We start from the raw sequence: 16,850 nt of genomic DNA on the forward strand, positions 1-16,850 counted from the left end.
GAGGCATGGCTGATGATGCAGCAGGCAGGAGAGCACTTTAGCATTAGCACTGAACTGTGTGGCAGCTGCTGCAGGCTTGCTTCTGTATCAAGGCCATGCTCCATATACACTATAGCTGATCCTGATCATTTGTAGGGACAGACACACACCACACACACCACAGACACACAGACACACCACAGACAGACAGACAGATGGACACACACACACACACACACACACCACAGACAGACAGACAGACGGACACACACACACACACACACATACTAAAACACAACCAACTTACGCACAAATGGTAAGACCCCTCCTTTCACACTTACATTTCAACACCCACCCAGCCACACCCACACACACACCCACACCCACACAGACAGAAAGACAGGGAGACACACACCCCTGTGGTCATGAGTATATCTCTCTGTTGGGAGTCTGGGGGGCTTATGAAGATATGTGTATGTGGTGTGTGTTAATCTTCATTAGATTTATGATTAACACCCCCCCCCCCCAGACGTGACTTACTGCTGGCCACAAAGAACAAGGCCCAGATAACGCACTACAGCGCTGCTGCACCAGAGACCACATAGAGACAGCAGTAAGATTAGCCCGAATAACAGAACACATGGAGGGTAAATGTACATGCAGCTATGCGTACCGGCTTTGGCGATGTCATTTAATGAAACCTAAACGTAAATGCCAATGAGACTGGCCTTTGTTGGTCTGCATAACACAGACATGCATCTGCACTATGCAAGCCTGGGATAGCTTCACTGACCTGGCTATTGACACAGGCCAAGATACAAACAGACAGACACACACACACACAGACCCCCACATGCACAGACACTTCAACAGAAACAGTTATTCACACTTGGGAGGGTGTTGGTTCTCAGAAATGTCTGAGGTTAAATGTCACATACACAGTAGCCCTAGATCCAAACTTAAACCTCCCTGTCTTTATGACGGGCCACTTTTACTTTTACTTCCACTAGCTAGCTAGCTAGCTCTCTCTCGCTCTCTCTCTCTGTTGTGCTTACACACACACACACACACACACACAAATGTTCATGTCACTGTATTTCGAGCAGTATTTCCCCGGTGTCTTCATTCAATACGGCAGTGCTGCTTCTTGCCCTGGGAGAGGCGTAACAAGGTTAGCTCTGTGCTGCTCATGAGCAATCGCACCGCTATTGATCTGAGCAGCAGCACTTTATGAAAGTCATCCAATACTCACGGTGCAACTACATGGTGTGCGCCGCGGGTGTTCATTTAGTTATCTCCTGACTCCAACCCCCAGTGGGGGGGAGAGAGGGAGAGTTTTCATGGCATCATGAAAAAGAGAGAGTCATTGAACAAAAAATCTGCACCACAGTGAGGTGTCAGTTACACCAAAGTTTTTGAAACGACTGATGTGCGCTCTCCACAGGGCGTTTATGCGGTTGGCTGAATGATACAGTATGCTTCTGTGTGAATTTTGTGTGCACATCTAGTTCACCATTCAAACAAAGACTGGCATTTGTTCTGCAGTCCCAATTCTAGCCATGTAATCTGATTTGTCAGAGAAAAAAAAACAATTTGGCTAATTCCAATACGGCATAGGTAGTGATGCTGTATTAGTTGCCATGGCAACCTTGATATATAATGTTTTGTTATTATTTCCTGCTCTTTGGGGGGGGGGATTCCTCCCCCAATCGTATACAGCCAATTACCCCACTCTTCCGGGCCGTCCCAGTCGCTGCTCCACCCCCTCTGCTGATCCGGGGAGGGCTGCAGACTACCACATGCCTCCTCCGATACATGTGGAGTCGCCAGCCGCTTCTTTTCACCTGGCAGTGAGGCGTTTCACCAGGGGGACGTGGCATGTGGGAGGATCACGCTATTCCCCCCCCAGTTCCCCCGAACGGGCGCCCCGACCGACCAGGGGAGGCGCTAGTGCAGCGACCAGGACACATACCCACATCTGGCTTCCCACCCGCAGACACGGCCAAGTGTGTCTGTAGGGATGCCCGACCAAGCTGGAGGTAACATGGGGATTCGAAGTGGCGATCCCTGTGTTGGTAGGCAACGCAATAGACCACTACGCCATCTGGATGCCCTTAATTTCCTTCTTAAATTCACGCATGCCATGTACATCATTATTAAGAAAACTACACAGGTGAACTGATTCGTGAGAGCGTTAAAGAACCTTCTTTACAGAAATCTCAATGATACCGCCGCCTCCAAAAGAAGCAACAACAAAAAAATTCTATGAATTTGGAAACGATCATTGACACAGGACAGATAAGGCGGGTAAGGGAAAGAGAAAAACAAAGTTAGAGCGCGTAGAACGAGGCAGGCGTGATGCAGATGGCGCAGGAAGAACAAATCCTCCATCTTGAATAAGCAAAATGAGAACGAGATGAGCAATATGACTCCCCCAACTCTCTCCCTCTCTCTATCCAGTCATCTCTTTTGTGCAGCCTGCAGCGTTGTTTCCACAGCGTCAGACTGGATGAGGTAGCTCAATAATGCACCTTAAAACTTCAAAAGCTGAAAAAATGTCGAGGGTTAGGTCTCCATTTCCTTTTCTCTGTTACATACTTGTTTGATCCTTTGTATTTGCCCTGTTTAACCCCCCCCCCCACCGCCGCCGTCACCACTACCCCCCCCCCCGGTACACGTATTCACCTCCAACACAATACGGAGACTGGCAAACCTGACTAATAGAAAGCCCCACACACAATGCATGTTCCACAGGGCTGAAGATTAATTTGGTTAGCTACGCTCACCCATTAATCTGGTGTGCATTACGGTAATCTGATTTCACTCGCCGTAATTCTGTTCACGACTCTAATCCCCCTGTCAACTGGCCTAATCCTGTTTCTGCACGCGATAATCTCCTTCTACCTTGGCACTTGCTCAATGAGTATGTTCTCACTGCCTTTTCTCCGACTCCCTCCCTCTCTCTCTCTCTCTCTCGCTCTCTCTCTCGCTCTCTCTCTATGGCTGAGATGTGCTCGGCAGCGCCGGCTCCTCAAGCTTACAGGAGCGGGAAGAGGATTTGAAAGGAAAGTGACATCTGTCAGAGAGGGATGCCGCAGGTCTGACAGGCCCAGATGCTCACTGAGAGGAGGAATGTTGTGCATGAAAGGATGTGAGCGAGATAGACAAGGAAATAGAGAGCGAGAGAGAGATGGACAGCTATTTCCTACCATGATCTCCCCCTCACATATCACGCCACTTTCAACTCTTCAGCCCTGCCACAGCTGCTCTGACTCCCGTGTGGCGGAGACAGAGAGATAATGGCAGAAAGACAAACACGAGTGAAGGACTGCATTTCAGAGGAGAGCGAGAGAGAGAGAATAGGTGTTGGTAGAGTTTAGCTAAGCGGAGAGCTGTTTCCTCAAGCCGTTCTGCCACCTGTCTAATGAGAGGATAATGGCCTTGCTGACTGACTGGATGAATATCTGCTGGCATGTCTTTAGGACAGACAAGAGGTGTGTGTGTGTGTGTGTGTGTGTGTGTGTGTGTGTGTGTGTGTGTGTGTTGACTGGGTAGAGAGAAAAAGAACGGCTCATTCATAAATCTTAGTGACAAACGTATTATTATTCCACATCATTATTACATCATAATGATTATATGTGTTGTGAGCACAATGAGCGGCCATGATGAATGGTTGATTGGTTTGTTCACAGTATGTGGACATTTCCTACTCACTGAAATGCTCACAAAACAAAAGCCTCGCCTAAAATTCACGAGAAAACGTAAAAAAAAATATATCATGTTTTAGCCATTAAAAAAATTGTCTGTAAAAAATAAACAATGCCGGCGATACGACCGCTTAAGCCAGCTTACGAAGAGCAGATGTAGCATCACTTTCACCGCCTGGCCCGTTTATGTGACCGTGGGCAGAAACGAGTCGTGTCTTGTAAGCGGTTTTACAACGTACATATATACTTTACTTGGTCCTGGGATGCAGGCTTGACTGAATCTGCAGCCAGAATCCAAGTCTGACTTCTATTAAAGCCTTGTAGTTTCAATTCTTGAGGCAAATAAACACCACATAATACTGACATTTTACACTGTGTGGAAGTCTGCACTTGTTTTTGAGAGAGACAGTATGCAAAGGCAGACAGACGAGACAGTCGGAGAGCGCGAGAGACAGAGAGAGAGAAAAAGACAAAGTGAGAGAGAGAGAGAGAGAGAGAGAGAAAGACATAGTGAGAGAGAGAGAAAGAGAGAGACATACAGTGAGAGAGAGAAAGAGAAAATAATAAGACAGAGTGAGCGAGAAAGAGAAAGTAATAACAATAATAATAATAATTTTATTTATATTTATATAGCACTTTTCTAAAACAATGTTATCCAGTGCTTTACAACGAAATAAAACCAGACAAGGCAAAAATAAGTACGACCAAATAAGTATGAATAAAGGAAATATAAATAAATAAAAACAAATATCAAACTGAAAGAGAGAGACTGTTGTCCTTTATGTGAACACACACACACACACCCAGGCAGAGACTGACAAATTCACACACATCCACTCATACAGGCTCTTGTTGCCATGACGTACCTGTGCGAGTTGTTTTATTGCATCTGTTGATGTATGTTAAGTTCTGTATTATTGTCCTTTATGTGAAAATGCTTTGCAATACAAACGTTTATTTGTCATGCTAATAAGAGCACATTTGAATTTGAGAGAGAGAGAGACATACAGTGAGAGAGAGAGAGAGAGAGCGAGCGCGGTAATCATTATATCAGTGGCGCTATAAAGGGGCCCAGTGTGGAAGAGGGACAGGGACGGCTGACACTGAGAAGAAAAGCGGGCTGTTGTCGTCGATGTGCCATCACACAACCTCACACTAATGCACAGAAGCACTGATCTAAGCAGGACCCTGGAAGGGCAGCCACAGACAAGGACGCACACACCACGGACCGAGCAGGCTAATGAATGTCTGTGTGTGTGTGGGTGGGTAGGCCAGGGTTAAGTTCTTCCCCGGTGCAAATCACGCTAGAATAGGTCCGAATGAGATTGAAAAAAAAAAAGAACTGAATCGCGTTTATTTTTTTTGTTGCTGCATGCAATATGCATTGCAACATGCAGCTCTTACCGAAGCTCCGTTTGCAAAGACTGTGTCAACCCAGCGATGATGAGAGTGATTTTAGAGGTACAGCAGTTGTCCGAGAAGTCATTAAATCAGTTTGGATTACAGCATTTTTCAGATGCGCTGGAATACTTTTATTCAAGAGCAGCTGCAAAAAATTGCAGACCTTAGTAGAATTCATTTTCTCTCAAGCGTTGCGAGTTTTCAGCTTAAAATGACCGACGGGCCCGATTTGCCTCACGTTGCATCATTTGCGACGCGGGTATTGCATGTGTGCATGTCGTGACGTCAGTTCTGAGACGATAGTCCGTCCAGCTGTACACTGTGTCGTCTAGCAGTCACAAGCCGGACAGAACAGCGGCGGGAGACAGTGACGTTTTGATGTGAGCGGCGAGCTCACGACGTGGTTATGGAGATGACGGCGCATAAATTTGTGACATGAATGAGCTCCCTTCTAGCGGGACCGGCTCATTGTGGATTGATGTTTCCGTTTCTTGTTAAAAGTAAACGTGTGAAATATTTAATGTGTTCCCTCGGAGACACAGATTTCCACCAGTGGATGCACCCAGCGCACACCCCATCAAAAATCCAATTAGGATGGAGATTCCGTCTGTAGCCTGTAAAGAAGGGGGCATGCGTGGACCCGGGCCTGATTAAGACGGAGACAGTGTCTGTCTGTGTCTGGCTGAGTTTTATCGTCGCTGCAGTGGACTGACTGGGTTTTAACAGGATGTCTGTCACCAAACACCAACCTGATCACTGGTGTGACTGAGGCCTGGTCTGTCAGGATCACATGATGTGGTGAGACGCAAAATGCCCTGCGATTGTGTCCCCCCCGTACTTCCTCTCAGAATTCGGGTTTCTTCTGGCCAAAAGTCTTGCAGAACCGCTTTTTTTAACCTTATTATCTAAGCGACTATCACCCGCAACTATAATTTTTTGATTCTGAGATACTTTATTGATCCCCGTAGGGGGATTCCTCTCTGCATTTAACCCATCCTAGCTGTGTAGCTAGGAGCAGCGGGCAGCCGGTGTGCAGCAGCAGCAGCCGGGGACCGACTCCAGCTCGTCTCGCCATGCCTCAGTCTGGGGCACAGACAGGACCACTAACCCTAACATGCATATCTTTTCTGATGGTGGGGGAAACCCGAGCAGCTGGAGAAAACCCACCGCAGACACGGGGAGAGCAGAGGATGACCTGGGATTACCCCCCGCCCCTCGCCCCAAGGTTGGACAACCCCGGGGTTCGAACCCAGGGCCTTCTTGATGTGAGGCGACAGCGCTAACCACCGTGCCACTTCGGATAAGTGAAGTTGCAATTTGGTCTCCAAAAAGAATAAATCTACACACACACACATACACAAATCTGAATAAAACCTAAAGAGATTCAAGATCAAATGCGTCATTTGACCTCCACAGCTGATTTTTAAACAGCTTACACAGACGCCTGCTATATCTAAATTTCACACTTACGTCTACCATGTCTTCTCAAACCGCGTCTTTACGAGCCCTATTCAGGCCTTATTTAGACGCAACCTAGACACAACTTGTAAGTGCATGGGTATTTTGGACCCAACTATAAACGGTTTCCAAATTAAGAGCGCCCGAGCCTAGGTCTGACGTTGACGCTGCAGACACGATAAGCCACGCCGCTTGACCAAGATGAGCTCAACAATGGCCACCCAAAGCTAAAATTCACGGGGGCCCGACCCCCCCCCCCCCCCCGTCTCCGTCTAGCTGTGAGCAATACGTGTCTGGATGTACGTACTGTACTGACAGCTGTGTCAAATACAAATTAGTCCTCTGACCTAATAAACACCAGCGTGCACACTCTTGTAACATAAGCGAGGGAATTTACTGGCAAGTGAATGGCTCAGGTTTTGTTTGAAATGAAATAAAACACTGTCGACTAGCAACGGCACTAATATTTACCCCACATGTTGGTCCAATGCAATGTGTTTTTGTGTGTGTGTGTGTGTGTGCGCACATGCAAGCCTGCACATAATGTGCATGCAGGTATGTGCGTGTGTGTGTGTGTGAGTGTTTTTAGCTCAACCCAAACCAATTCAGCCTAACCTCTGAATGTAAGCATGGGATCAAAAATAGTCTGCAAAATGAGAGAAAGGGTTTGAGAGAGAGAGAGAGAGAGAGAGAGAGAGAGAGAGAGAGAGAGAGAGAGAGAGAGAGAGAGAGAGAGAGAGAGAAACGGAGGTAAAGAGAGACAGAGAGATAAATAAGAGGCGTTTGCCCACCCTTGGTTCAGCAGGAATGTAAACTTGGCTAAGAGCGCGGCAGCAACACAAAGAGACACACTGCTTGCACGGCTATTACGCCAGACACACACTTGCAAACACACACACACACACACACTCGGGCCGCTCTTTTTCAGACGTAGTGACAGTGGGTGTGTCAACGCCAGGAGCTGACAGGTAGACAAAGTACAAGGTCTAGTCTGTTTGTGTATGTGTGTGTGTGTGTGTGTGTGTGTGTGTGGGGTTGTGCTCAGGCTGAGCTCTCCATGTTGCACCAATCTCCGGTTTATGACAGGAGTGCGGCTTGTGTGGGGGTGGGGGGTGGGGGGGGGAGTAAACATGGCCCTGCTGCTGCTGCTGGGTTCACACAGGGTCAACTGTTGATGTCACGTCGGCCCACGAAATCATATCGCACACGTCCGTGCGTGTGTGCACACGTGTGTAGTGCGTGCGTGTGTGTGCACGTGTGTAGTGTGTGTGTGCATGCTCGTCTGACAGGGTGTAATGTGAACCAGCCAGTTCAGGGATGGGTGTGGCCTAAAGTTAATGAGGCAAGAACCAAACCAAACGGGAATGAAAGTCGACCCAAATATCAAGGCCGGGGGTGGGGGGGGGGCGGGGGCAGGGGGACAAGACCGACAGAGAGGCCTGGCGATAGTGTAGAATAGGCCCGTATAAAATCAAATTACTTTTAAATTAAAAGAGAAAAGATGATTTAATCCGCCCGAGTTTAACGCCATTAAATTCTTCTGGCTGCAGAAGGTCGTCTTACCGTTCCTGCGGTTGCCCTGTTTGCCCCTAGTTAGTGGAAGTAAACAGCGGGAATAACGACCACTTTGTGCCGTTTTTAGGGTGGAGGTATCGCAGAGCGACCCGCGTGGAGCAGTTTAGTCGTTAACCATTAACAGGGAACGTTCCAAAGTTGACTCCGGATCAGGCGGCCTTTATCCCTCTCCAAATATTTACCCCACAGCAACATAGCCGAGTTATCTGCCGTCTACCTACCAAATACTGAACCGGCACACTGAGCTGCACCGTGGAGTTAAGGCCAAGTGCAAGGCCGACACGCACGCACACACACACACACACAAACACACACAGTCATATGTATAGGCACCATACCCAAAAGCACACCGGCACAAATATAGACACATGATTACACATATTAACATGTGAGCTCACAAATACACAAAAAGCTGCAAACAAAACTTCGTGCATGCATTAACACACAAAGACACACAGGTACACACACGAGAGAGCGTGCACACACCCACACACACATACACACACACACGTGCATTAACTCAAAGCATTTTAATTCTTTTCATACGATGAACTGGTTGAAAACTGGGAACTGATTGCCCCTGTGATTGATTGTCTCTGCCTCGGGGGGGGAGGAGGCATATTACCCACATCTAATTGCCACCCTGATCATCTTTTGAAAAATTGCAATTTTACTATTTCTGGTACAGCTATATTCCCTGGCCTAATTCCCCCCGGCATGGCAGGGTAGCTCTCCCAGCTCGGTTCGGTGGTGTGCGTGTGTGTGTGTGTGTGTATGGCCTGAGAAAAGAGACCAGAGTGGGGGAAATGACAGAGTTTGGGTGTGACCTGCTCAGCTATGCTCTGGTGATCATGTGAGACCTGTTCTAATTATACACTCCTCAAGAAGAAGGTCGATCCTCTCTCATGGGCAAGAGAGTGCGCGCGCCTGTGTCCATGTGTGAGTGTGTTACTCGGTGTGTGCGTGTGTGTGTGTACGATGTAAGAGGAGTAAGAGAGCAGTGGGGGTTTTTTTTTTTTGGTAACACGACTAAATAGCAAATGAGATTAACTCGACGGGCCCTTTATGTCCCATTTCTAACACCGAATATTCACTCCTCGTGTGAGTGAAGTAGGGCGTGAGAGGCGCGTTAAGTGTCGGTGGTTGTGCGGCTCGGCGAAACTGATCATATGTGTGTTGCACATTTGCATGTGTGTACATGCGTCACACGTCCCGCTCCGACGGCCGAGCGGGATAAACCGCCGCTCTCGCAACCCGCTCGCCGTGTGGCTGGGAGGTTCGTATCCCAGACTCGCCGCAACCGCTCACGGCCAGAGCGCCCACGGGGTAGGGCCTTCATTAGGCCGCCCTTACCCGAGGGATAGCGGGTGTAGATCGGTGTAGTGTTCGGGGACTCGTCGCTCTCCAGCGACCCCTCTGGCCCACCCTGCAGCCAAGCAACCGAAAGCATTCTCCCTACGCCTCCTTCGCGGCCTGGAGGTAATGCGATCCATGCGAGGCTTCAGCGTGTAAAATAGCGAGAGCAGCCGACACGAGTTCGAAGGAAGCTGGTGTTACGACTATCTCCTTCCTGTGGAAACGTGAGCCAGGGGAGTTATTCGACAAGAGTTCTGGCCATATGCCATTGGGTTAATCGGGTGGGATAAGGGGGAAAACCTACGAATAAATGTATAAAAAAAAAATTTAAAAAAAAAAGGGGGGGAGGAGAAGCCATCGCGTCTAATCTCCTCCTGTTCCTTACCGGTCCTTCCCTTTCTGTCTCGCTCCCTCTCTTTTTGCTCCCTCTCCCGGTTTCCGTACTGGGATTTTAAAGACCTGCTCTGTTTTTCATTACCGATGGGGGGGTGGGATAGGCCGTACGGTCAAAAAGAGAGAAAGAACGAGAAAAAATAAGGTCATTTTTCCATTAATACACAAGACGTAGCGAGGGGAAGGTTCAAACTATCGAAACAGGCCCCTCGGTCCCCCGAAAGCCCTTCCCGCCCACTCGCCACTCCTCTCTAATGGCTGACCTCACGCTCGCACAGCAAAAGAGGACGGTTGAAATACTGCTGTGCCGCGTTCGCGTACGTCTCTTACGCCGTTTCGTCACTTCCCCTCCTCGTGCCCGCGTCCCCTCGTCTCGCTGCCGTCCCTCGCCAGCGAATGAAACGCTCCGTCGCTCATTCCTCGTGTCCACGTGCGGTAAACCTCTTACTATTAGGCCACTTCGCCGGGTCCTGTCCACTGACGGCCGTATAGTAAGGACAATACAGGACTCTGTGTGTGTGTGTGTGTGTGTGTGTGTGTGTGTGTGTGTGTGTGTGTGTGTGTGTGTGTGCTGATACATATGGATTTACTTCTGAGCTATGCAGTAGTTCGGTGGAAACTCTGCACACACACACAACACACGCGCGCACACACACAGGCGTTAGCGCATGGTGGGGAAACTTGGGAAGAATTCAGCGTGGGCCAGACAATGTTCCTCTGTCCAGATCTGGCTATAAACAGTGTTCTCAGAGTCAGCTCACACTTGCTGGCCTAATCCTAACCCTGCCCCGCTGCTACATTGCCAATGACCACGACTCAACAATGCCTGCAGGGGTACAACAAAGGCAGAAGGGGAAAAAAAAAAACGCACACACAAATGTGTCTGTGTGCACACGCGTGTGTGTGTGTGTGTGTGTGTGTGTCGCGTTGGGACTCATTGGAAAATTAGGGTCGAGGTGCTCCCATCTCTAGAGATCTTGAGTGCCAATGGAAAGAGAGAACGTGTGAGTGTGTGTGTGACAGAGGTAGAGAGAGAGAGAGAGATAGAGGTGTTTGCCTTCCTGCTGCTGTTTAAAAATAGATGGAAAATTACTGCATACGGTGCCCCCCCCCCCACCTCTCTCTCTAACACACACACACCATGCGCATGCATGCATACACAACCCCCCCCCCTTACTACCCCTAGGCCTCCGCACAGGAAGTGGTTTGACTGAGTGAGAGCTACACAATGACGTTAACTCTTTGCTCTTCCGTGGCCGTGGACCGGCGTTGTATTCGGGCCAGTCAGTCCGTCCGTACGTGTGTGTGTGCGTGCGCTATTTAAACGACATAAGCTCATAAGCTGTCTCGTAAAAATCTCCCGTTTCCTAAATTCTCCGCATACCTTTCGCTGCACAGTGACACTGCGGCCCGGAAAACGGCACACAGTGGAGTCTTCACCGCTCTCCACGCTGCGGGAGCCGACGCCAGGCTCAAACAGCGTTAGAAACGTGTGCGTTTATGTGCTGCAGCTTCGCCGGCTGGAAACATGACCGCCTCTTAAAACGTGTTTGAACTGAACTGCAACACCCCGCCAAAAATCATTAGCCCCCTTCCACAAAATTCTACCACACAATGTGACAATGTCTCCCTCTTGCTTCCTGAACCTAAAGAGGCGATAACTCCCCACCTCCCTGTGCGTGAGGTCACATGTTCCAGTCACCTGACCGGAAGTGGGCGGGACCAGACAGAGCACATGCTGAGGCCAGATGGTGCGCAGTTCCTAACTGTGGCCATGTGGGAAACCCCATTCTCTTGTTCACCAAGTCTTTGGAATGACATACATTATATATATATATATATATATATATATATATATATATATACACACACACACACACGCTGCAATACAGTTATTCCCCACTTTGTTAACTCCTTATATTTGCCCCGCACCGCCGTTCTGTTTGTGTATGCTGATCTCTCTCTGGCTTGACCTGTGCCTCGCCTGTCTGCGTCCTTACCCGGCCGCATGATTTTCTGTCTGATGCTGCATTCTCCATTCATTGCTTACAAATTCTTACCTTGAGCGAGTCGAAGCAGGCAATGACCCGTCCATTCTCGACCTGACAGCTCTTGGCTGGGTGGGCAAATTTACACTCCTGGTCAGATCGCGAGCATGTGCCCCTCTGGAACTCTCTACACACCTCCAGTGTCAGCCACTTTGTGTCACGCATGTGTGCTATGTTCATCGCCATTGCGGCCGGTTGGCAAAAAAAAAGTACACCAAGCAGAAACGGGCAAGAAAGAGTCACAGAGGTTCCGCTGGTGTTTTCGACCACCTCGACTAAAAGTTCTCCTCTATTGATTTGTGACTGTTTGGGACTTTAAAGTTACATGAACTTGAAATGAAACATTCAAAGGAAGATGGCTCCAACTGATTTGAGACAGCTCCTACTCCAACTGTGTGCTTGTCCCAAGGTGAAATGCGGCTGGACGACGTTTCTCTGTCAGTGTTAAAGGATAATTTTCCTGTTTCAATCCACCATTGACGGAGGGTATAAATCCAGCAGACGGTTTGACCTGACAATAAAATTGCCACTCTGTGCCTTGACTCGTCTCCCTCACTCTTTTTAATCTCTCCCAGTCCTACCTACAACATTCAAAATCAAAGGTGCACAGGGAGAGAAAGAGAGAGAACAGCCAAACCAAGGTGTCTCTGTCTCCGTGCAGCGAAGCAGACGACCACAGAGTCAAGAGTCTGGATGAAGCCTGTGTGCAGAGGTGCGAAGACACTGAGGACCAGTGGAGGCTAACAGGGTCGAAGGCAATGGTTAAAGGCAAGGCAGGTGAGATGCTGCGTAGGCCTAGACGTGTTTGTTGGGCTGCTGTGGTAAGGCTGGTCAGCTGGTGGAGGAGAGTGGCAGCGTGGCTGACTGGTGGATTCGGCTGAGGCTGGAGCCTGGCTGCAGTGAGGGCAGAGAGGGGTGGAGGTGGTGGCGGAAGGGGATGAGCGCGCGAGCGGGTATGGGCGTAGGCCGTGTGGCGGGTGTGGTCGCCGTCCTTTTTGCTCACGTTGCCGTGGTAGCAAAGCGAGCGAGGCAAGGGAAGGGCAGAGCTTTGGCTGTAGAAGCAGGTCAAAGCTGCAGCAGACGTCAGGGAAGGCACTTCCTCTGCGGAGAGAGAGAGACAGAGTGAGGGAGCGAGGGATAGAAAGAACAGAGAGGGGGGGGGGGAGATTTACGTTAGCCTGGTAATATCTCCTTCCAAAGAGTACTTTCCAATTTATTTATCCTTCCATTTATTTCTCACTGGAGGTTCTTTTTTCCTCCACTCTTGACCTGGAGTATTTTTCCAAGTCATTCTAACCGTGCCACTGCTAAGCTATGCAGCTGTGGGAACGAAGAATACGTAAAAATGTCAGCAATGCAGGAGTGTCTGCTAAAACAAATAAAACTTTCACCCGCCCCGCGCTCTAAACACACATGGTACGCACACACGGTCATCACGCCATGCCACACACAAACACACTCCTTTAACACAGGCAGAAGTGCACAAAGCAGCCATTCACGACTTTCCACAGCTTCTGGTTAAAGCAGGAAAACCAAATCAAATCCCATATCACTTACAGTTGAGTACGGCAAAGCCAGTCATGGCAAATCTATTTAGAAGAGAGCGAGAGAGAGAGCGGGAGGGAGGGAGGGAGGGAGAGAGCGAGAGAGCAAGAGAGAGAGAGAGGGAGAGAGAGTGAAAGTAGGGGGTAGTGGAGGCAAGGCGAGGGGAGGTTAGTCATTTCCCTTCTTACAAAGCGGTGTGCAAGCGAGGACCAATGAGAGCAAGCAGAGTTGCAGCAACATTCTGGGCTGAGCGCCAGGTGAGAGCTGGTAGGAGGAGCAAATAAGAGGTTGACCTGCCTGCCATGGGGGAGAGAGATAGGGGATGGGAGAGAGGGGGAAGGGGGGGGGAGAGAGGCAGCCAAGCTAATTACTGTAGTTGCAGCGACAACTATCTAATTCCTGCAGATGGTAATACCCTACCATGATAAACTTCTCTTTGCATAAACAACATTTCACAGTGAATCGCCAAGGCTCTTTTTCATTCTGAATAAAGCAACTTAAGCATTTCCAGCTGAGAGGAGACCACCGGCATCAAAGGAATACCACAGCAGTCTTGGAGATGCAAACTTGTCTTCCATGATAATATCATATTTATTATTCTGCCTCCATAACCAAATTCTCCCCTTACAACTCTCAGACGAGACAATGGGTCGAGTAGAGAGTTTTGTTCCCCCCCCCCACATTTCATTACATGGCCAGAGTATGCTATTTTTGGTGAAGCCATTGTAAAGGGTTTTACAGGGGGGAATTTGAATTATTGGGATCCCAGGGGCCCATTCCTCTCTTATCACGAGGGCAGAGCAGTTCACCACACCCTAGCGAGAGAGAGAGAGAGAGAGAGAGAGAGAGAGAGAGAGAGAGAGAGAGAGAGAGAGAGAGAGAAAACCTTTCCCAGAAACACCACGTGCACCCTCTAGCAATGCTATGCACGGCTACCAACACTGCAACCCTGTGTATCAGAGCCCTGCAGCAGCTCCGCCATAGCCTGTCACTGTGAGCCAGCAACACGAACATATGTTTACAGAGAGCAGGAGAGAGAGAGAGAGAGAGAAAGAGAGAGAGAGAGCGAGAGCGAGAGGAGGAATTAACCTAGCTTCACCTTGGATGACCCCCCCCTAGAATGGCAGAAGTAGCAGTGCTGCTGGAAATGACCTTTTTACTGCAAGTGTAAAAACAGACATGTTGCACACCCAAACACCCAAACTCGCATTACAGCCTCCACGCCAAACACTTTAATTAGAGCACTTTGCATTACCGTCTCGCTGGTCAGTATTTTTAAAATGACAGACTACTTAGTTATTATCGTCTTTCAGGGCACATTAAGCAATAACTTGGAACTTGTAATTTAGCAATATTACTCAGCCCATTTCAAAGCATTTTCTCGCGGGAACATATTTGGAGTCAATGTCAACAACAAACTGGGGTGGAAGTCTTGTTTTGGGAATAGAACTCCTCAAACACGGACTGTTGTTTTGAACATTCTGGGCATGTTCCCATTCCTGGGAACATGCCCATTCATCATCTTATCTTCATCGCTGTTTAAATGTCAAATCAGACAATTTCCAACTAAGTTTAATGTAGTTCAGTACTTCCCAGAACCACTTGTGATTTTAACGTCACATGATAACAATTTAGCTTTAATTGCTGCAGCTCACTTTGATAAGACTTGATGGAAATACATTTGTATCACCCGGAATATACTTTTCAATAAAATCAGTTACGAGCAGGCTACACGGGACAAAGTATACACACATTTGGTGGTCATTATCTTTAACCTTATTAAGCCGAAGCCAAACCATGGAAGGAATTACTGAGTTAGTGCAAGCCACTGTGAATCCAGTGTGGGATGACTTCAGTCAAACGACAGAATGTGATGACTTGTTGGATGAAAAGCTGGAGCCTCCCTGCGTTCGGGTTGACTGACCGTCTGCTCTCATGGTTTGTGTTAAAAGTCAGCTCGGAAGGGCGTCCGGGTGGCGTGGCAGTCTATTCCGTTGCCTGCCAACGCAGGGATCGGTGGTTTGAATCCCCGTATTACCTCCAGCTTGGTCGGGCGTCCCTACAGACACAGTTGGCCGTGTCTGTGGGTGGGAAGCCGGATGTGGGTATGTGTCCTGGTCGCTGCACTAGCGCCTCCTCTGGTCGGTCGGGGCACCTGTTCAGGGGGGAGGGGGAACTGGGGGGAATAGCATGATCCTCCCACGCGCTACTTCCCCCTGGTGAAACTCCTCACTGTCAGGTGAAAAAAAGCGGCTGGTGACTCCACATGTGTCGGAGGAGGCATGTGGTAGCTGCGGCCCTCCCCAGATCGGCAGAGGGGGTGGAGCAGCGACCGGAACAGCTTGGAAGAGTGGGGTAATTAGCCAAGTACAATTGGAAGAAAAGGTGGGGGGGGGGGAAGTCAGCTTAGAAGGTGCATTTCTGTGGCTAGCCCATATGACACTTCCATCCATCCATTATCCAAGCCACTTATCCAAATCAGGGTTGCAGGATGCGGGAACCTATCCCAGAAGTCATTGGGCAGCAGGTGGGGGGACACCCTGGACAGGCCACCAGTCCATCAATCGATCAAGTTGCATTTTATATAGCGCTTTTCTAGCTGCAAAAGCCACTCAAGTCCATCACAGGGCCAACACGTTCACACCTAGGGACAATTTAATATGGCCGATTCACCTGACCTACACGTCTTTGGATTGTGGGAGGAAACCGGAGCACCCAGATGAAACCCACGCAGACATGGGGAAAACATGCAAACTCCACACACAGCGGACGACCTGGGATGACCCCCAAGGTTGGACTACCCCAGGGTTTGAACCCCAGACCTTCTTGCTGTGAGGTGACCGTGCTAACCACTGCGCCACTGTGCCGCCCCCATATGACACAACGGGCTCTTATTATGATGCACCGTGTCTGGACACATCCTTCCCCTCTATTGATTTCTTCATCACAAAATGGCCTTCCATGTCAGACAGCCACTCCCATTATCTAATTCCACTTTGAAGGACGATTTCCACTGCTAGCGATTCGGACGCGGTGTGTTTTCTGGAGCCCACGTGCACATGTTTCTGTCTGTACCGAGCCGACCGACCCATGTGGGAAGGATCTAATACGTGTGCTGCTTTTGCTGTTATCCACTATGTTATGCTCTCTTTAGCACTATTTCCTGGGACCCGAGTTCATCAGTGAAGCGCCAGAATACATTTATGAATGTCTTCTACCATCTCCTTCCCTACAGGAACCAGTGAGGAACAAAAATGAAAACAACTTATGACAGAAATGAAACTTAATCATCTTCAAATATCCTGGAACAGAAATATTAATTTGGTACCGGTTAATAACGATTCCCCCCCCCCGTTCGGTCATATTTAATGAGGGATCAAATGTGTCT

The 16,850-nt window shown here is 48.9% G+C and overlaps 1 protein-coding gene across 11 annotated transcripts in view; it reads right to left on the bottom strand.

Annotated features, from left to right (window-relative positions):
* The window catches only part of mbnl1 (muscleblind-like splicing regulator 1), a 46,172-nt gene that overhangs the window by 19,097 nt on the left and 10,225 nt on the right, over positions 1–16,850 (bottom strand). For 10 of the 11 annotated variants that reach the window (XM_056293554.1, XM_056293551.1, XM_056293549.1 and 7 more), the window contains exon 1: positions 11,930–12,585. The exons of the other annotated variant lie outside the window; for it this stretch is intronic. In XM_056293554.1, coding sequence (XP_056149529.1) covers positions 11,930–12,103 — 174 coding nt within the window. In that variant the 5' untranslated portion in view covers positions 12,104–12,585. Of the gene's footprint in view, positions 1–11,929; positions 12,586–16,850 lie in introns of those variants that run through there. 11 annotated transcript variants of the gene reach the window in all.

Source organism: Lampris incognitus, chromosome 14, assembly GCF_029633865.1.
Source record: "Lampris incognitus isolate fLamInc1 chromosome 14, fLamInc1.hap2, whole genome shotgun sequence".
In the NCBI taxonomy this organism is placed as follows: domain Eukaryota; kingdom Metazoa; phylum Chordata; class Actinopteri; order Lampriformes; family Lampridae; genus Lampris; species Lampris incognitus.